This window comes from Aptenodytes patagonicus, chromosome 14 (genome assembly GCF_965638725.1).
Source record: "Aptenodytes patagonicus chromosome 14, bAptPat1.pri.cur, whole genome shotgun sequence".
Lineage (NCBI taxonomy): Eukaryota > Metazoa > Chordata > Aves > Sphenisciformes > Spheniscidae > Aptenodytes > Aptenodytes patagonicus.
This window is the reverse complement of record NC_134962.1, coordinates 5456577-5478131: the sequence shown is the minus strand read 5'-3', so window position 1 is coordinate 5478131 and position 21555 is coordinate 5456577. Positions and strand designations below refer to the sequence as shown.

Here is a 21555-nt window from a genome sequence, read left to right as displayed (position 1 = left end):
CCGGGTCACCGGGAGACGCCTCCTTCGCCTCGAGGGGCGGCACGGGCCGCGTCCCGCCGCGCCCCAGCGGGGACCTGCCGGCCCCGCGGCAGCTCCCGCCGAGCGGCGCGGCGGGGCGGGGCGGTGCCCCAACGGGGCGCGGAGCGGAACGGAGCGGACAGCCGCGGCCCCCCCCGCGTCCCGCCGGCGAGGAACCGGCGCCTTCTGACGCGAGGGGAAACGACCCCCGCCCCAGCACGGCCGCCTCCAGCCCCGGGCGGAGGCAGGCGACGGACGCCGAGCCCGGCGGCGGCTGCCCCGTGCCGGAGGGTCGCGCCGCTTCCCCCCGCTGGGCGAAGCGCCCCGAGGGACGGGGCGGGGCGGGGCGGGACCGGCGGGGTCCTCGCCCCGCACCCCGAGGGCGGGGCGGCCCCTCCCCCCCAGTCACGTGCTCCCGGCCGGGGCGGAACCCCACGGCCGCGCGCACCTGCGGCGGCCCCCGCCTTTGTGCAGTGCAGGTGCAGCGCCCGCCCCCCCCGCCGTGACGTCACACGGCCGCTCGCGGGGCACCATGGGAGAATCCCAATGTTTTCCGACGGATGCGCTCAGCAGCGCGGCGGCTTGAGGCGACTCCGGGGGCCGCGCTCGGGGGGGCGTCCCGGGAGGGGGCGTCCCGAGAGGGGGCGGCGGGGGGCCGGGCCGGCGGCCCGCGCCCCGGCTCTTCCCCACCCCGCCGGGCAGCATGGCCCACCCCCCTGAGGCGCCCGAAGCTGCCCCCTGAGTGCCCGGCGCTGGCGGAGCGCCCCGCCGCAGCCTGCCGACGGCGCCGGGGAAGATGCTGCCGCGGCTGGTCCTGCCCGGCTGACGCCCCGCCGCCGCCGCACCCCCGTCCCCATTGTCCCCCGGCCGCCTCCGGCTCCATGAGCGCCTCCTCCTCCCCCCGCCTCTGAGCTTCCCGCCCTCCACCTCATGGCTGCATCGGAAGAAGGGACCGGCTGCTTTCTCCCGCGAGGCAGGTCGCAGAGTGACCCCAGCATCCTCACCGACCCCGCGGGCTCCGGCGCCGGGGAGCACCCAGGTAACGGCCCCGCTCCCGCCGGCGGCGCTCGGGGCGGGGGGGGCGGGCGGGGGCGCGCCGGGATCATCCGCCAATTTGTAGCGCGCCGGTCCGCCACGGCCGGGCAGGGCACCGGGAACGTATCTTCTGCAGTAAGTGCCGAAACGATGCAGCGGCTTAGCTCCAAATAGGATTACGGCGGAGCCCTTCCCGCGGCTTTGCCATCGCAGCGAGCGTGCGGGGGGGGGCGCGGCCGGCGCTGGGCAGCCGGCGCCGTCCCCGGGGCCGCCCCGCGCGGAGCGGGGCGCAGCCGGGCCCCGGGGCCGGCCGCGGGCGGGCGATGGGCTCCTCCGCCCCCGGGCGCGGCGCTCCGGCGTGGCGGCGGTTAACGGCGCGACTGAGGCTCGCGCAGAGCTAATTTATTACTTTGGTGGGGCGGGGGGAAATAAGGTCTAATAAAGCAGGCTGTTTGCATGGGATCGCCATGGAGACGAGGGGAAGCAGAGTCATAATTAAACACTTTCTCCCCGCAAGAAGGTAATTTTCACTTCATGGGGAGACGCGTAATCTTCTTATGAAGTGTAGGCACAGAGGGTGGTGCTGGGAGGACACAGCCGAATCGCTAGTATATAAATAGAATATTGTGATGAGATTTTTTTTTTTTCTTTAACAATGGCTAATGATGTTTTCAGCTTAAGTTCGCTTTGAGGAATAATGCTAAATGTCTGCTGGTGGTGACTCAGTAATTTCAGATTGTCAGAATCTAAGCAGTGATGACCCCTTTAGAAAAAAGAAAGAAACAAATAACTACATCACTTTGATGTGATGCGATCGCACGGAAAGGCACAACAACAAGCTGGAAGCAAAGGCTAAGAGCCAGTTTACTCTCGGTTTATCTGAATAGACGGTCATACAAGAACTGGAAGGTTTCCTTACGAGAAAAGGAGTAATCAAAACAGCGTAAGACAATGAATAGGGTGTTGATCATCGCTGCCCATTACACTGAATTCTAAACTTAGAAATGGGTTTGCGTTTTGGGTCAGGCACTATCAGCCTGGAAGAGCCAGTCCCTGAATGCAATTTTGGATTGAACTTTAGTTCCGGCCTTTTTCAGGTTACTGAGTGAATAAAATATTCCAGGATCTTTTCATACACCTGCTATACTGCTTCCTTCTGAGCCAATGAGGATATTAATATTTGTAACTATTTTAAGTTCTTCTATTTATTTGTCTTATCAAGCAATTCTGAGCACCTTGCTCAGAGTGAAATACAAATTAAATTAAGGCAAACAGTAGATGATTTATCTCTGATGCCCAACTGTTCCGATACCCTAAGTGAAGGGAACAAAGGACTCTTCTAACATGAACTGCTCGACTCGCTCCCAAAGGGGCAATCTTGACTGAAAGAGGAATGTATGTTTCTGCCATTTGATTTCTGGAAGCAGAAGTGACTAATGAAAGGAAGGCATATGCAATCTCAGTTTTAATTCCTCTATATCATTTTCTGCTAATTAATTATTTTGACCTTTGTCAAACGTACAACAAAGAAAGTACACAACATGTCCGACATACAGACAAAGATACAAACATTACGCTTTTCGTAAGGTGAAAGAACTATTGATACTAAGGAGCATTTTCCCCCTGCCCCCAATACAGGCTTCATCAGATAAGACAGTGTCCCACTGCATGGCAGAAGCTATACTAATATGCAAGAAAAGATGTCTTTTATGGTATCGTGTTATACATACAATATGTGGAGAGAAACAAAAGGTGATAAATACAAATGTTTTTTGTCCAGGTAGGTATAAATAGTTAGTAGTAGAGTTAGCACGTCTGGTAAGCTTTTCAGGTTTTAAATTTGTTTATCAAACAGTATTGAACATGTGTATGCTTCAAAATGATAATAAAATGAACATAAATGACCTAATTTAAATAATATTTTACCCTACAGTGTTGTAAGTAATCACTTACTATGAGCAATTTCATACAATCGGCTACTCAAAAAACTGAAATACCATTTATACCATTGTAAGAATTATGTATGCTAGATGACAATTGTAATTGATGTTATTTTATTTTTCTGGAAAATAATTTTACCATTATCATTATAATACCAACATAACCACCTATGGACTCTACGTCAAAAGAAAGTCTTAGGAGCGCTAAACGATACATACAAACTTTTGTGTTTACATCCCAACCCTGCTCGCCGACAAACCATGTAGAGAAGTAAGTTTGAACGTGTAGGATTCTTTGTTAATTTAAAAACTAAATTAATTTTCATTAACATTTAAGTCATGCATTTAAATTATACAGACAAATAAGCCAGTAACAAAATATGGATATAACTGAAGGATCCCTACAAAAACATTCCTACTTTTATGTGGCATTTGAATGATACCATATTCCTACCAGAGACGCACTCTTGTTTTGCAACATTTTCTTGAATGCATGATATGGTCAAGGATTATTCTGCACCAATTCATTTGGCTATGTCTACTGTAGGAAAGTATATTGAGGTAGAAAATGTGGCAATAGATGAAGCCAGCCTGTATTCTAAAGTTTTTTCTGGTGTTCATGTGGGTTTGTTTAAACACATTATTTATATTCCTTTTCTTGACCTATACAGTTACATTGGTTTTTTTTCTTTAGCCCAGCTTTATACAGGAAATTTCAGTGACATAGCTGAGAATGTAGAGGCGGCAGCATATCGCTTTCCATGTATTTACCTCAGAAAATTCTCTGATGCAATGCTTCATTTTCCTTTCTCTCTTGAAACGCCAGCTTAACAGTAGTATTGACTGTACACAGCATGGTTACAAGACTTGCTGGCTGTCTTGCGCAAGTTCAGAATCTTTTATCACTGAGTAATGTAAACATCATATTCAAGGAACTCAGGATGAACAGACTGCAGATGGCAAGTGTTAGTTGACTTCCTATTGCTTTAATTCGCAATTTTTTTGATGAAGTATTGCTTGAGGTCAAATCTCAAAGGGAATTTTCCCATGTGAGAACAAAGCTGAAGTTTGATTTTTTGGTGTTTTTTGGTTTTTGTTTGTGGGGTTTGTTTGTTTGTTTGTTTGTTTTAAAGAGGACTCCCTCTTCTTCCAGCACGGAATAACTAAGTAACTGGCTGGTTCAAATAGCCTTGGATGTTGATTTTTGAGAAGTTCTGGACACTTGCAATCCTGACTGATGCCAGCAGAAGCTGCAATTACTCCAAGCCTTGAACAATCAGGGCTTCACAATAAAGCTTCTTATCTAGTGTGCTTTTCTTCACAAAGCATTCACTGTAGAAATGAAATGCTATTTTATAACCTTGATTTACTAGAACAGATGTAATCTTTAGACTACAGTGAATTTTGTCACATGTAAAAAGCTTAAAAAATTAACACACGCCACTATGATCTTATTAAATGTTCCTGCAGTAAATAAGATAAACAAGGTGTTCAGTAAACTAGGCTAGAGGCAGTTAATAGCTATTTATTCTGAAACAGAGATACAAATTCACTGATTTAGGTCCTTCACATGCAACTTTAATTAAACAGCAGCTCCTCACAGTGATCAATTAAGACGTCACAGTCATGGTCTGAGAAGAAAATACGGCCTTCAGTTATCTGTGCAGGCTCTACTGACAAATAGATAATTTCCTCCAGCATTTAAATGGTGCATATAGTTCGTATTCGTAGTGTAGAGAATACTGGAAATAGCATAAGAAAGATAAGAAGGAATGAATGTTTCTTTGTTTTAATTGAATCAGTTATTTTCTCCTTTAAGACAAAATAATGCGTTTCAGCCTGTGATTTAAGTGAACTATTTAGGGCCACTGAGCAATATTGTATGGGAATTAGTATAGTACAGTGAGCGCTGGACTTCATATTTCAGTCTTTATTTAAGCACGCTGTCACACTGAGTGAGCAAGCCTTAAAAAGGAGTATGTCCTGAATTTGAGAAACACACATCAAAATACTTACGTCTCGCTTAACTATAGACTGTCTCTAGACTGTGCTGTTGCTAAGAAAGTGAATTTCATTTTTCTTATTATGCCATGACTTAATGCCAGATTCACAGGAGAAGAATCACAATTAACACAACTTTCATTTGGAAATCCTCATAGGAAAGGGTTCTAAAACCAGTAGCATCCTTCCCGGCTGCCATTAAGATGGCTGTTCAAAGTCCCATTGTTTTCACTGAGTTTGGGAGAGGGCCAGAATATCCAGTTGTATCAGATTTTGTGTATAAAGACACAACTTAATTGATTGTAGATTTGGGGTTAGCTCTGAGCTGAAAAACTACTCTAGAAAATATCACATCCTGCCATAACATCAAGGGGAATTTTTTGAGGCAGTTAAGAAAGTTTAAAAGTGATAAAACACTAGTTAAGTTCTACTTTAAAAAATTAAAAGGTGATGGAAGATGATTTAGATGGCAAAAGACAGCAATCACTTAAGAAAACATAATGCAAAGAGGGATTTCATTAGTTCCAGAGATCATAGTTTTTTCCCTTCCCCTTTCTCTTTCCCCTCCCCCATCTTTCCAGGTAAGGATCAAGAGAGAAAGGAGAGTCTAAAGAGGGCAGGGGTATGAAATTCAAACAGATTTCAATATCACCATCTATTTGAGAGGCAGTTGCAGGAAGCCAAAATATTGCTCTCATTATATCCTTCCAGCAGTCATAGGGCATAGAAAAGATTGACAATCTCATTTGATTTGTAGTCATAAAAGAGAGGGCTCCACAGACTGAAGAAGAGCGCACCATGTCAAAACTCTGTATTACTTGAGGAGATACAGACAACCATGACAATGTGTGAAAATGTCACCCCCCCCCTAATTTGGGGATAATCCATTTTAATTTGTATAACTATACGTTGGTGCCATCGCGTTTTGCTCTCTATGCTGCTACTTTTCCTTCCTGGCACCATGCAATTAAAGAATGCTTTTTCAGGATTAGCCCTACCGAGTTCTTCAGTGGGCCTTGCCAGTGGTCCACCGTGTCTTCCTTCTCCTTCAGCGTAGGATCTGTACCAAGGCAAAGGAGCTGTCGTGGTGCAAGCGGTAGTGTTAGATGTTGTTAACAGCTATCTTAGCATAATTTCTTAGCATTTGTGTTGGAGAAGACTGATGAAGGGGGCTTCTCAGCCTCTACACTCTTTGCTGTGGTGTGCTTCAAGATCTGACAAGTTAAAGCTACTTCAGAATAGTTGTGCCAGAGATGTACAACTATGTCGCTGCCAGGCACTAATGCCCTTTTTATTTCTATTGATAACGTGTAATCAGCAGCACTATGCACTGAATTAACTCAAGGAGAGAACAACTGCATAAAACTTAAAGCTCCTTCATCACTGTTTCTAGTTATCATAATTTAAAAGTTTTGTAGCAGGAAGCATTCTTGTAAGTATTCTTCTAGGATGCTAAGAAGAGAACTGAAGTGTTATGTTCCTTTTACATTGTCTCTCTTTGGGCTGAAGGGTGACCTGTAACCCAGCAGAGCCTCACAGGCAATATAAAGGCATCAGCCATCTAAGTAATGCCTAGGGAAAGTCGTAACGCAATAAAACATCAAGTGTAGGGATACTCTATATTAGGGCTTTTTTTTTCTTCTTTTTTAAAGCTGTAACCTAGCCTGAGTAGACTGTGCCACTCCCTTCATATGCCTACCATTGATTTCTCATAACTGTTCAGGGTTGATTTATGCCACTAAAGATTTTAATTAACACTTGTTGCTGACATATTTGTTGCTTCAACAAGTTTGCTCAGTTTGAGTCTTGTGCATAGCGTTAGGGGGCTTGTTAGCAATTGGAAAGCTATGTTTTTCCTCCTTAGCCATCAGGACACTACACTGGTAAACTGCATGGCATTGGAAGCTACTGGCAGGGGAGGTTTGACGACTGAAAAGCATATTAAAAGTAAAGTATAGTAGGTTTGGGCTGCAGATGCTTGTAAGGAACAAAGGGAAGGCAAAGAGAAAGAGGGCTACAATTGGAGTGCAGATAGATTGGTGCCAGCTTCCTGAATCTGCTCTAGTCATTTTTGCTGCAAATCTATTCATTTCAGGCCCATAATTCAGAAAATCTTGTAACTGTGTGCTTAACTTAAAACATGTGCTTAAGACGTAAGGAAATTGATAGCAAAGTGAGCGCCTGGATAGGAAAAAGGTGCTCTTGATGCCCTGCCTGTCAGTTGGCTGGTGCTCTCATCCTTTTGCAGTCATTTAGATCACTGCAACTTAAATCAGGGACTTGTAAGCTTATGTGATGTCTTTAGTTGTTGCATAAATTTTCAAATGTGATACTAACACTTGAGCCAGGCCACCTATTAAATGTTATTTTTTCACCAGAAAGATTTTGGTTTCCATTTCATTTTCCTGTATCAACAAGTCTGTTCTGTTAACAGAGTTTGTTTGCCCTACATCATATTTCTTCTGAAACAACAAGTGTACCAGGTCTCCTACGTCTTTTCACAACACTATTAATTTATGACCAAAATTAAATAAGCTAGTCAGTGCTTTTGCTCCGGTTTATGACTTAACCCTATTTTTCATATATATGAAGCTTTGTGGTATTTTAAGTTCTCTCACTCAAAGTCAGAATGTTTCTGTTCTAATCCAACCAAAGGGCTCCCAGCAGAAACTTACTGTTCCACACGTATTTCGTTCCTTGTGTGATACCTTGGGGAGTATACGCAGGAATACTCAGTAGAGACTAGAAACATGCAGGATATTAATTTACATTCCAACTTAATATCCCATTTCCTTTTACACTGAAATCCAAATTTCAGCCCTATAAGGCTTCCCAAAACATTTGTTATTTGTGGGAAGGTGCAGTTAAAGTTTTTTATCACATAGCACCGGAAAAATCATCACCATATTACCAAGTACTGCAATGCTAGTTATCCTTTAACAAATGGGCCATTGTGCTTTTGGGAAGGTCTTTTTCTTTCTCATCAAATCCCCAATCCCTTGCTGGTCTGACCTAACTGGACCCCAAGTCCCTGTGATGCAGAGAAACTTCATTGGAAGCACACAACTCCCTTTTTTCCCTCTGTCCTGCAGTAGAGAATCTTGTCCTAACCCAGCAGCCCTCCTCCCTGGTGCATGACTCATCTCATGTGCACGGCAGCTCTTCTCCAGCATTTTCCAGGAGGGGAGAGTAATCTCTCCATTTCTGGGGAGGAGAATGGGCGCAGTGCGCTTGGGCAAGCTGCATAGGTGGGACTTACTAGATGTAGATTCTATTGCTCTGCATGCGTAATTTTGGTACTGCACATATTTAGATTTGTGACAATGGTGTGGTATCATTACGTTGCACATTACTCAACAAGATGCACGCTTAACACAAACTGCTTTATGCTGGTTGCCTGGGTATTTTACTTACTGAAATGAACTACTTAGTTTATTTTTGGGGATTCAAGAGAGAGCTTGGTGAAGTTATGTTTTAATGTTACTTTTGCAGCAGTTAAATGAAATCAGTTACTAAGTATGCTATTCATGTTGAGGGTTGTTTTTAGGCTTTTCCAAGGTTTGACTGTTCCCAGTGTTTGGAGACTTGTATTTGGCCAAATATTAAAGTTCTATAAATGAAAGAGAGACCTTTAATGGGGGAAAAAAAGTGTGTCACAGTTCTGTTTTCTCCTGAATCCCAAGTTGGCAGGTAGTTTGAATGTTGCTGAAAAGATACTTAAACCGTTTAAACCTCTTTATCCAAGAATTGGAAATACTGATTATACACCATCATAACCTAGACTGGATTTATGAGAGTGAGGTCATCATATCGGAAATACCTGGTGTTGTTTTATGAACTTTTTGCATCTATAATTACTTCTGCATCCTTGAGTAATAACTGAGGGTCCTGTTTTCCTCCTAGCTTTACAATAATTTTCTTCTGAGCAGAAAGATTGGACAGAATCTCACTTTGAAATGCAGAAGCCTAAGGGACCGTCACACAGTGCGAATGTGCACTCTGCTCCCACGTTACAGAGCCCCAATGCACTGCTATTCTGATATTCCAGATGCTTGTTGGTTCTCTTATTCTCAGTGCTACTAGCAGAACCCTTGGGACACCTAAAGGATTGGGTCTAAACTTGAGTATCGGAGTTAGAGTAGGTAGCCTATCACAAGTCAGTGAAAAGCTTTTTCACTAGTTATCTGATCTAACAGTTTCTGTTATTCCTTGTTGGATCAGAATTAATTTATTAGTTCTAGAATGTCTTGGAAATCTGGTGAATTAAGGAAAAAAAAATTCTGAAACTCTGCTCTCTGCATAATATTACACTGGGACAGTTTATTTAAAATCATAGGCAAACCTGGTCTCTCACTTGGAGTTTAGGACAAGAATTTTTTTTTGTTAAAAGTCTTCAGAGATTCAGTCTTTGTGCTGAATATTGTTTCACCTAATAGGAGAAAAAGGGAAGCGATGGGCTTTTTGATGAAAGATGGACAGGGATTTCTAATTACCTTTTAGTACTTCTGCTTCTTCTTTGCAATTAATTTACCTTCTAATGACCTTTTTTGATATGAAGTACAGGTAGTTGGGAACTTGACAGAGAAAAGTTAAATCAGAAAATATGTGTTTGTCCGCACCTTCCTGTCCAGCTTTAGGCACCACACCAGTTTCAGTAAGGACAGAATTTAAAGAAAAAAGAGATCAGTAGTTAGACAGAATGGGCACTTGAACAGAATGGAAATGGTTCAGTCAATCAGCTAGTCTACGGACTACTGAAACCCTGTCTTATCTTTCTCTCTTTAATGTTACAGGCTTTATTTTAAAACAAAAGTAAACTCCAAATTTGATTGCATACACTAAGTACAAGTACTCAGACTTAATTTGCACACATAATAATTTGTGCACACAATTAGTTGCTTCTCTGTGCAAATAAGATAAACTCGTATGTCTGTCAAATAATAAACAACTTCACACTTCAGCTATGAATGAAAATGGTTTAAGATTAGTCAATTAATGGTTGTACCACACTGAAAATGTAATGAGTTACATAATGCTTGGAGTCATGTTTATCTGGAAACTTAACTGTTTATTTTAGTGAGTAGTTAAGTAACAGTATTAATCTTTCACAATCTTTACTTTTGGAACTCTGTTTCAAGACTGCCCAATTCATGCTGTAACAAACGGGCTACACCATTTATTTATTTTTAACATTATGGCATTTTTTAACCAAATTTGTGGCTTTGTATTTTTAAAATTTAATACGTAGAATTAATTACCCTGGTTTCTGTAAGCAGGTCAGATCTATAAATACCAAAGAGTAAATAAAGCTAAATATGATCTCTCATTTTCCTTCTAAATGTAGCTAGAGTTTGTAAGCTAATACAAAGGATTCTTTGTGCCCATTAAATCCCATGCTTTTGTTTGAAATTCAAGTTGATTTATGGTCTAATGTATATGCCATTTATACAAGCCCTAGAGAGCACATCATGTAACTACTTGACACAGGTCAATAGCTTCATGCTCAAGTCTGCATAAATACTTTAGTAAGGTGATCTTAATCATAAGGTATCTTACCTTGCTCTCTGTAGTACAGTAATAACCTGTAATCACACGTGGTTCATGCATGCGGACCTGTGATTATACTAAAGAAAGGCATGTCCTTGTGCATAAAGCACTTCATGATTGTTGCATATAACGAAGAGACAGTTCATGTGTTAACTTCCTTATTCTAATTTTTTTTTTCTTTTAACATCCTCAAACTGTTCTGTTGCTGCATAACCAGCAACTGGACGTAGATCACTGCATTACATCCAACCAGTGAAGCCTTCAACCTTTTCCGAGGGCTGCTACATCCCTCAGGCCATGCAGTCTTCCCTGTGCCTTGCCCATATTGATCTATTGTGAATGTCTGTCACATTTCATTCAGTTGCTCACAGAAGTCTGCATCTTGCCTCTTAACAGCCTGCACCAAGACTTGGTTTTTTATCCTTACAGGAACATCAGAAGTGCTCTACTGGGTCAGAACTGTGGTCCATCCAGTCTAGTACAGTGTTCTTGACAGTGGCAGTAGAAGATGCTATTTAGGGAGAGCGTACTTGCCTAGCCTTTTAGCTTGAGGCAGGCTGGAAGCAAAGCAAAGGGTGGTTGGATGAACACACGTGAACACCAAATAAAATATTCAGGGTCAGTCTTCTGTGTCTGAGTTCAAATAACATACACAAGTGTTGATGCTTTGGGCAAGTCTGCTCAGCGTCTAGAAACAGCCCTGCTTGCTTGGGGGAACTCAGACAAAACATTAGTACAAATTAGTCTCCAAAAGAGTTTCTTGGCTCCTGCAAGTATTTTTTAATTCTTTCATCATGAATGATATGAATCTGTGTGGAATATTTAGATAGAGCAAACATTCTCAACAGAAAGGTTAGCTACTATGCTACAGAAGAATTATACACTCTTCCCTATTTCCAGGTCTTGTCGTGTAAGAGATGTGAGAAGATTGCTTTGCAAGAAGTCACTGTCTAAGCCAGAATACCTCAGCCTCCAGAGTTAAAATGCTTTCAGTTATGTATGATGGGCAGAGTTGGGGAAAATGGCAGCAAGTTTAGGACTGGAGCCTGGGAAGTTTCCCACACAAACTTAGCGTCACAACATTATTTCAGCTGGACTTGAGAACTGTGGTGAGGGAACAGAGAAAGGAGATAGTTAAAAGATTTCTTCTCAACCAGCACACATTATGGTCAGCTATATAATGGCCACTGCTGAACATCCACTTGAGGGATCACTGAAGTACTGTAAGCATTGCAATGACTTCTTCCCTGCATTTTGAATGAGCATGGCAGAGTGAGACAGGTGGATTGAGAACCTTAAATCTTGACCATCCCAATTTGTTTCAGCAGCAGAGAGAAAATGACAGTACGAGTGAAAAACGCACTCACTCAACAGTGTGCCAGTCACTGGCTCAGAGCAAGGGCGGATTTCATAAACTACTGCAGAAAAGGGGAGAAAAGTTGTACAGACTTTGTGGTTGAGACTGTTTGACAAATTTGGTTCTGTGTGCTTGCCTTCTCTCCAGCTACCTAAATCTCGGCCCCTTTTGGGCTGCTCACAATGCATGATACTGTATGTAACACCGACTTAATTGGGTTTCGCTGAAGTTTATGCTTTGCAGATGGGACTTCTATAATTTTGTAAGCTCTGCATTTATGATAGAAGAAAAATTTTGATTTTTTTTCTTTTTTTTTTTTTAAATTAGAGTAGCTATGCAGACTGGGTAGCAGCTTTCTGGGATTGCAGAGGTTTCAGGGAGAAAAGCATCCTATTTTCAGATACAGCAGTTCAGCTTAACTTCAGTTAAAATGTTTACTTCCATAACAGTTGCTCATTTGACTTTGCTCTATGTTACAATGCCTAGAAGCAGAGAAGAAGTACTCATGTTAGAATACTAACTATGCCGAGAAAGCTCTAGAAAAAAGAAAATGGAGCCTAGTCTTTCACTCATACAAATTCTCCACTTGTTCACCATGTTTCTTGTTTAACTCAAGACAATTAATGGAAAAATCAGAACTGAGATAAACTACGTATATCACTTCAGATTTCACATATGAGATACTTAACTCTAGAGAACCTAGCAACCCGTAACACTTCCTCCTGCAAGTGAGGAACATAAGTGAACTTACTGTCATCTGGGAATCCCCTACATTTAGGAACATAACAGAGGTCCTGAAGAACATACTATTTTACCGTAAACTCCTGATACTAATTCAGAATCGAATGGCGTGATACAAAAAAATTACATCCTCACTAAAACCATGACTGCTAGATCTGTAATAGGAGCAAATATCAGCCGTTGCCTGAGGCTAGTTTACTTGAACCCTTGCAATAGTGGTTAACTTAACAGATGACATGATCAGATGCGTATTTTCTTAAGGCAAACATACGAGTATGTGAACAGCAGCTGTCAAGATAGATAGCAAATAGACTTCTTAGTGTTACGGTGTACATTTTCTGCTGTGATTCAACCAGAAGAATAAACTGAAAGGAAGCCAAGTAAAAGAGATCATTTTAACAAGTAAAAGTACAAAGCAGCGTCCTTCAAAAATCTGGAATATTGTGTGTGAATGAAAACATTTTAAGAAGGGGCCCTAACTCATAAGAGAAATGTACCCTGTATCTCTCTTCTTTAGTCCAAGAAAGTATCTTTGAAGACAACACAGGCTGATCTGGAAAACTGGCGTTCCTCCTATCTCACTGAGTTGGTGCTTTCCTACATTCTCTTGTTCTCTTGTGAAAGAGTAGAGGTTGTTGCAACTTTTTTTTACTTTTCAGTCTGTTTTCTCTACAGTTTTTTCACTTTTCTGCCATCTAGTCTGAGTTAGCTAGCACTTTTCTTCTGCCCTAGCAAATGCAGGAGCCCCCTGCTCCAGATGCCTTTCTCCCGAATTATTCTTCTGGAAATAGAATGGGTGTTACTACTCTAACAATAGCGAAGCCAACAAAGCCTGCCTTCCTATGGTTTCAGCATTTTCAGTCCTCAATTTGATCTTAAACTGTCAAAAATCTCATTTATGACTTAAGATTGGATCCTCTATTGTCTAATGAAGTGTCAGTCTGACTGAAAACTATTCCCTTAGGGCACGTCTAGCGTCTCTCCTGTGTGGATGCTTTGGTGCATAAGCAAAACTGACCTCACACTGAGGCTTTTCCTACAGGTAATACTCAAGAGGGTCACTAGTGTCTTTTTTCATGAACTGTATCCTTTGTTGAAAGTTGCCAGTAAGCTCCAAAGTTATTGTGGACGATGTGAGATGAAAAGTGATTAAATAACCCTTGTTTCTGAAAGAAGAACCTTGGAGCGAAAAATAGAAGAAGCTGTTTTCAGTAACTTGCTGTTCCATTTATATTTTTCTCACTCTTGCTCTCATAACTACTTCTAGGATGTGTTTAGGCTTTATTCCAACACATCAAAGGTCTCTAGTTCTACCAACCTCTTCGAAAAAACCTGCACTATGACCTGGGGCATTACTCATCTATCTTATTTGGGAGGTGAGGTTTTATATAATCAGCTCTCTTGTGTCCTGCACCTGCAGAAAATCCATTCCACTTCCCGTCCTGGAATTTAATATTTATCTGTTCCTCTATTTCTTGGCCTGTTGAGCATTTTAGATGTATTTTGCAGTAATTTATTAAAAAAAATAAACAACAACCCCCCCCCCCCAACAACAACCCTCCCCACCCCCCAACCCAAAAAAACCCCACACTGCCAAGAGCTTATGCATTTTGAGATCGTGGTTTGTTTGGCTGATCTAATGAAGTGATTTTAAAAGAGTTAAGTTACTGAATATGCTCTTAGCAGCTTAGACATCATGAAAATGTCAGCAGAGAAATACACCCTAAATTTTTCAATAGGTATGTATGGGATGATGTTTTCACACTATCCAAAAGGACAGATCTCTCAGAAGAAGAATACACCTTTTTTTATATATATATTTTTTTTTTTTTCTTTTTTTCCTCATCCTATTAAAAGAAATGGAAGGCTACTTCTGGTGGGTTTAATTAATTATTTTTTAATTCAAATTCCCCTCCCGTGCTCCCTCAAGAAACCCCCCTGCAATTTACCATCACAGCATTACAGAAATCTTTTTTAGATCTTGGTAGCTGATGTAAAGTTGTCTGAGAACAAAAACTACTTTTGAACAGATTAATCTAAATATACGTATCCAAGTAGAAAAAAGCGGAAGTAGATACCTTAGATCTTCAAAATTGACTTTCATTTTAAGTAGTTTCTTGAAGAAAGAGAAGAACCTCAGGTATTACATCATGTCTGTTAAGAAATACTAATTTTTAAACACTAGAAGACTTTTTTTTCCTGCTTTATGTTAATGATCAGATTTTTAGCCTGATAGTGTCTGTTAAAATGAAATCATACAGACTTAGAAATATCTTTTCTGACAGAAAGAGACAAGTGTAAGCATATCAGAGCCAACGGGAATGCATGCAGTTTCAGGATTTTGTTGTTGTTGTAGCTCATAATATTCTCATAATACAAGAGAGATTACGGAAATATGGCATAGTCTTATTTTGTCTGACATTGTAAAGAAAGAAAGACTTAAAGGATTAGTCTTGGTAACTTAGCTGTTCCTTTGCAACGTATTGTGATATAATAGAAACTAATGCAGTGCATATCCTGAACATGAAAGAGAGCCTCTGGTCAGAATCTCGTTAATGCCAGAAATGATTTAAAGCTAGCTAACAGTCCCAGTTTTCTGTCCCAGAAATGACAACACAAGACGTGACGCCTCTTATTCTAATGCTACACAAGAGCATATCATCCATATGATTAAGATATCATTCAACATGACTAATTCCTCAAGATTCACTACTCTTTATTGTTAGAAACCTGAGGACAGCACAAGAAGGCAGGATTAGGTTTTAGATGGAAGCTGCTACTTTGACAGGGAATGAAACTACCTAACTACTTTCTTTTCCAACGTCTGTTGAGAGGGATGGGCTAAGGAGGCAAAGTGAACTGTTTTTCACTCAAGTAAGCTAAGCACCTAATTTACACATTCATCGGACACAAAGCTTCACTCACTGTGCTAACAAATCACCATAATGAAGCATTTGCACACCCACACACATTTATACACATGCTGTTGCTCAGCTTGCACCTGCAATGATGGTGAATAGATGTGTAATTGCATATATAAGTTGTTGAAAGAACAGCTACTAGGCAAGGTCTATATAGCGATAGTAAGTGGCTGCTTTTTTTCTCCACATTGCTGCGGTTGGCAACTTTTTGGAAGCTGTTTTACCACATAAATCCTGCGTTTCCATTATACAACTCTCAAAGATGTCTCCAAGGAGCCTGTATCAGCTCTACAGGTGTTGGTATTGAGTCACGAAAATGTTGGGTAACTGCTCCACGGGCTCCCGCCTCTTGCAGAGTTAGAGCGCTGTGAGTCTCCCAGCTCCTGACTCTGATAAGCTCAGAGCAAGGGCAAGTGCTAGAGCACCAAAGTTCAAGCATGCTCAGATCTTACAGCTAAAGGAAGTTGTGTAGAAGAGGTCAAAAACTGGTACTAGAAGATTCCCCTGAGAATAACAAATACTACGTGCTGAAATCTGCAAAATTCATCTTGTATGTGTTGCTAACGGCAGTACTGTATTTCCTGGCTTACAGCTTCCAGGTCAGATCTTACGGTCACTTGATTCCACAAATCAGTAATCCCACCTTCAGAGGGGCCACTAAAATGCTGAGGTCATACCACTTCATTAAACATCCAAGTCATGTTCCAGACTTTAAAATCATGACTGTTATTGTGAAATTTTAAATTATACCTTCTCAAAATAAATTTTTTGATCCCTCATTTCCCATGTAACATACATCTGTGCACAAAACAAAATCATTGACAACTCGGATGTTTTGCGTCCTCCAGAAATAGCACTGAGATTCCTTTGTAGGCATTTTACCATTGCAACAAGCCTGACCGACCCAGTGCTCCTGCTCTCATCTTGTCGTTTGGATAGCTTTCAGAAGGTATGACTTCAAGGCAACCGTTCCAAAATAGTTATGTCTGGAGTGGTTTTAAGTAGCTGCTTTATTTCATTGTTGTTCTGCCCATAACACACTCCGCCTTCTGAGATGTGAAGAAGGCTTCATCTATTCCACTGCCATCTAAGTCTACTTGAGGTAACAACCTTGTTATTTAGGATTATTTCTCATGACAGATGGGTTATTTACAGCAATTGTTTCCCAAAGATATACATAGTATCATTTTCATAAATTGTCGGCAGCTTTGGGATCACAAGTATCACAGTGTATTTGTTTAGTCTTACCCATTTATCTGCAAATCAGTGAATTCAAAGTGGCTCGAACATCAGATTCCAGTAACAGTGATGTCTGAATAGTAATTATATTCTTCTTAGAATGTTGTCTGAAATTTGACAGTTCTAACTAGACGTTTTAATGAGCATTTCATGTCTGTATTTGATACCACTGTCCATCAGTTTGTTTGACTGAGGATAATGGAAACTCACAGTTGCACGTCTAAACCAGTGCCTCACCACAAAACTATTTCCACTATTTAAATGCATGGACACTAAACTGTGATTCTCTCTCAGGTCTTGTGCTATCATATAAACCATATCCATTGAAAATTGATTTGATATGCATAATCACTGTTTAATTGTAGTATCTCCTAAGAAGGCTATTTTATTTATAAGTGAAAATAATAGCGCAGGACAAGTATATGGTTTTCTCTAATAAGCAAGCCATTCTGATTACCCTGTCCTAATAGCATAATTGCATTCTGTATGGTCTCTCCTCAGCAATAACTCTGGTAATTACAGTCTACATGTGGGCCAGGTCCTAATGGGAGAGGAAGGGGTTTGGGTTTGGGGTTTTGTTGTTGCTGATGTTGTTGCTTGAATCTGAATTTTAAAAGTACGTAGCTAGATTTTTCTGCACTGCAGCTATGGTCAAGCTCTAGGATAAGGGAGGATAGCCATCAGGTTTTACTAATTTTTCAGTTTTTACCACTGTTGCTGAAAAAATAATAATTGCAGCCTTTATTGGTGGGGGGAGGTGGGAAAAGGAGAGGTAAGGAGGGGATGGGAGCTGTCACCTGTTTACCTTTATATTTTGGTGTGTTTTCCTGTCAACTTATTAGGTGAAAAGCACAACCCAAAGGGTAGTCTGGATTTCCCACATTTCCTTTCTTCATGGCTCATGTCACTATAAATCCATCAAGCCTGCAGTCACATCCTCAAACTAGCTCTGAGGGAGCTTAGGAGATGCCGACTTAGAGCACCAACCTTGGCCCTAATATCCACACATAAGAGGTTGCTCGAACTTCAGCTGTATTTAGGACTGAATTTCAGCCGATGAAGTACTACTGTAAGAGCTGTTTCTCTAAAACAATTTAGAATGCAGAGCCAAGGATGAAGCCATTTGGCCATCATAAGAGATGAGAACAAAGCTTTTAGATTCAAGAGGATTTAACTTGTGGAGGTGCTTGGGCAAATCTGGTCTGATAGTCCTTAAGAAATATTACGTTACTATCCTCATTTTCCAATTTTTTCCACCAAAAATTACATTTACAGTTGTAACATCCATTCTATTTCCAGAATATTCTTATCCTCCCCTCCCTGAAAAAGACTCCAGAAAACCCAACCCCAACCAAAGTTTGGCCCCTCAAAAAAGAGAAGAGCCAGGCAATTATGTCTGTAAGTAACTAAGTTATTGCTAATGGTTTTATGGAGAAAGTGCTCAAGTACTCGGATCACAGACAGCATAAAAACAAGTATATAACGGCCCTAACAGAACACCCAAGGTTTGAAGGGGCCCAAATAACCCATCGTGATGATGTGACTGAGCCCTGATGGGAAGGACTGGAAGGACAATTTCACTGCTATTGCATGTGGAATTCTTGTTCTGTAAACAACAGAACCTCAGTTCTTCTGGGAATACTGCAGTCACTTCAAGAGATAATATAGTTTGCAATTTGTTAGTTCATGATATGCACTTTGTTTACTACACAATAAGAGATTTAATGAAATGGCTTGGGGACTGAAACAGAATTTTTCAGCTATTCATAATTTTGTAGCTGATTTAGCCATTCACCTAGAATTGTGATGCGGAGCAAGTAATTGCACATGTTAATGGCAATTACAATAACCAACAGGCATAATTAAGTAGTTTGCATATGCACTCATGGGATTTTTGTGCATACAAATGATTTGTATATTTCGGCATCTGATTTTACAAATTTTCTTCATTGTATGTAAAAGAACTCTCTTTTATATGTTGTTGCCATGCCTATTTCATTTTGCACAATGTATTATACTAAACGTTCAAAGCATTTAAGCACACAATTACCACTGATATATATTTCAATCGAATGATTGCAATTGACTGACTGCTTAACCAGATTGGATGAATAATGCTTTTTTTTAATCAAAGACTGATTCTTATGTGTTTGTCTAGTTCTCTGGTAGATCAAGGACTGTCTTATTTACTAGAAATACACAAATTTTAGAAACACGGTTTTGTAACTGAACTTTGAAAAATCCCTTTATGTGTCTTTGGGGCCTTTCTTGAGAATCTACCTGTGGAAGAACCTACTTACTAAAGAGTTGATAGCACAGAGGCCAGAATTTGCCAGACTACTTTTCTTCCTTTGGTTTTGTATCATTACTTCAATGTTCCTTTTTTAATTTTTTTTAAGACTGAATTAAGTCATGCTACTAAATGATTACCCCATCCCTGCTCTTTAAATTCTGTTTTCAGTTTCTCAACAGTCACTTCATTTAATCTTGTCACAATGGTTTTAAATATGGCAAACACTGATTCTGAATTGGTAAAGATAGATTATTGTGCATTGGTAAAGACAGGGAGTGCTTATTCTGGAGCTGCATACCTCTAGGGTGTGATCATCTCCTCAGAAGCAGACGAGAAAAAAGTCTTCTCATTCCCATTTACAAAGGGCCAAATTTTAGTTTGAGTGGCACCCAGGTTGTCTGAATGAACCAGAAACACAGAAGCTGTCATTAAGCTTATTCACTTTCACTTACTCCTGGTTTCTCCACACCTAGGACCTGCCAGTTCCTTTCCAGAATAAGCCAGGTAGAGTCCTCCAAGAGACCATAGCTGATGTGACTGTTTGTTTGGAAGGGTAAGGGTTTTTCTCTGTATATCTTCACTTTTGGAAAATTCTGCTGAGATTAGCCTTGAGGTATCTGCATAACCCATTTCACCATGAAATGGAAAAAAAGAAATGGGAAAGAATCCCCTAAATTCAGAGAACCAGTTTACATAGGAGGACAATCCAGAAAGTTTTAGCTGTATCAGTTGTATGGTTTGGCAGTTTTATAATGCAGCTAGACTTTTTTCAGGGAGCAGAATGACTCGCTGCAGAAGAGACAGAGCTAATGATGGTTGAAGAGTTCTAATGATGCCTTTTGTGTACAAACAAAATACAAATCCATTATATTCTGCTTTCATTTTATTAATTAGTCATTCATTACCCAATGCACTATCAATTAAGCCTCTGAAGAAATTCTTAGTATCCTCCTGTTCCTTTTATTCATAATAAATGTATCAGTCTCTGATTAAATGCCTGAATCGTTAGAACAGGTTTAGAGGATACAACATAGTCTACTGCTTTACAGTATGACCCAAGGCTCCGATGACACAATTAAAGCATGCTCTAGTAGACAGACCAGCTACCCACAGTGTGCATCCTCAGTGGTCTCGTCCCAAGTCATAGTGGTTATGGTTCAACCTAAAATCAGTCTCCAGGAGCGTCTCAATATGTGTATGTCTCAGAACACCCTGAGTCAGCCTGTGCTGGAATGAAGCAGGTAGTAAAACCCAATGACAATCCATGTTTATTAAAATCACAAATTATTTCAGAGCATTTGCAAATAGATAAAATATTTAAATTCTCACAAGCAAGGTACCAAATGGTCATGTTAGTCTGGGAACACACTTAAATGGTTCAATCTGTTCTAATTTGGCTAATTTCCCCTAAAAGTTATAGTGGTCTCTCCCATTTAACAAAATTAGGCAACATCTGTACAAAGCAAGGTTTGAATAACCAAACATATGTTTTCCACACATGCAAATAAACTTAATTAAGAGTTGCACTCAGTCATAGAGTGAACTGACATAAGGTATTGGACTAGAACTGAGCAATGCCACTTGTATTTGGCTGCTGAACTCATACAATACACATTTTGAACGCTGCAGAAATAATCTAGCAAGTACAAGTTGATGATAGCATCAGGAAAACCGTAATACAATCAAAGGGAATATGCAGATAGAAAGTAAGAAGGTGCAAATATATTACTCATCAGGAATTACTTGCTCAGCTATAATGGATATAATTTCATCCAACTAAAACAGTAAGGGCTGTAAAAACAAATTTGGGTCACTCTATAACCTTAATTAGTAACTACTAATCTTCTTGAACTTATTGCCTTCTCAACCAGTCAAAACCCCCCAGACTTTTGCCTCCAGTTGCCCAGATGACCTGTAATAACTTTCAGATTGCATTTTATTTAACTGATGCTGACTTGAAACATGAACAAGTTCTATCCTTCTCAAAAAATACAGAAAAGCTAAAAATGAGAATTAGGGAGAAAGCCCTCCTTACTTCTTTTTATAGTCACAGTTTGAATTTCATGCATGGCAGTAGCTCTAAGGCACTGAAGGTATTAGATCATTTTTAGTTCTACCTATTATGTGAGCTGTTTTAGAAGAGAGAAAAACCTACTCAAATATATTTAAAGATAAAAGCAAAACATGAAACACAGCATTTTGAATGTATGCCAGCATCTGCATCCATGACATTCATGAGCCAACTGCATTCTAAAACAATCACACAGAGCCTGAATTCACAGCCTGAACCACTACAGCAAAAACTGCCAGGTTTAATGTATGCAGTTGTTTAATCTCCATTGTAGTATTGAAAGATGGCAATTAATCCCAGCCACGGAGCTTCATTTTGTCATTAGTTTACACCAGCTTTTACCAGTCACAACAGTCTCGTGCAAAGGGTGGCTTTATACTCAAATGGGGGAA

General features: G+C 40.8%; 1 protein-coding gene across 1 annotated transcript in view; it reads left to right on the top strand.

Annotated features, from left to right (window-relative positions):
* Positions 1-824: 824 nt before the first annotated feature.
* PHACTR3 (phosphatase and actin regulator 3) overlaps positions 825-21555 on the top strand; it is a 115887-nt gene continuing 95156 nt past the window's right edge. The window contains exon 1 of the mRNA XM_076352205.1: positions 825-1057. Coding sequence (XP_076208320.1) covers positions 949-1057 — 109 coding nt within the window. The 5' untranslated portion in view covers positions 825-948. The remainder of the gene's footprint in view (positions 1058-21555) is intronic.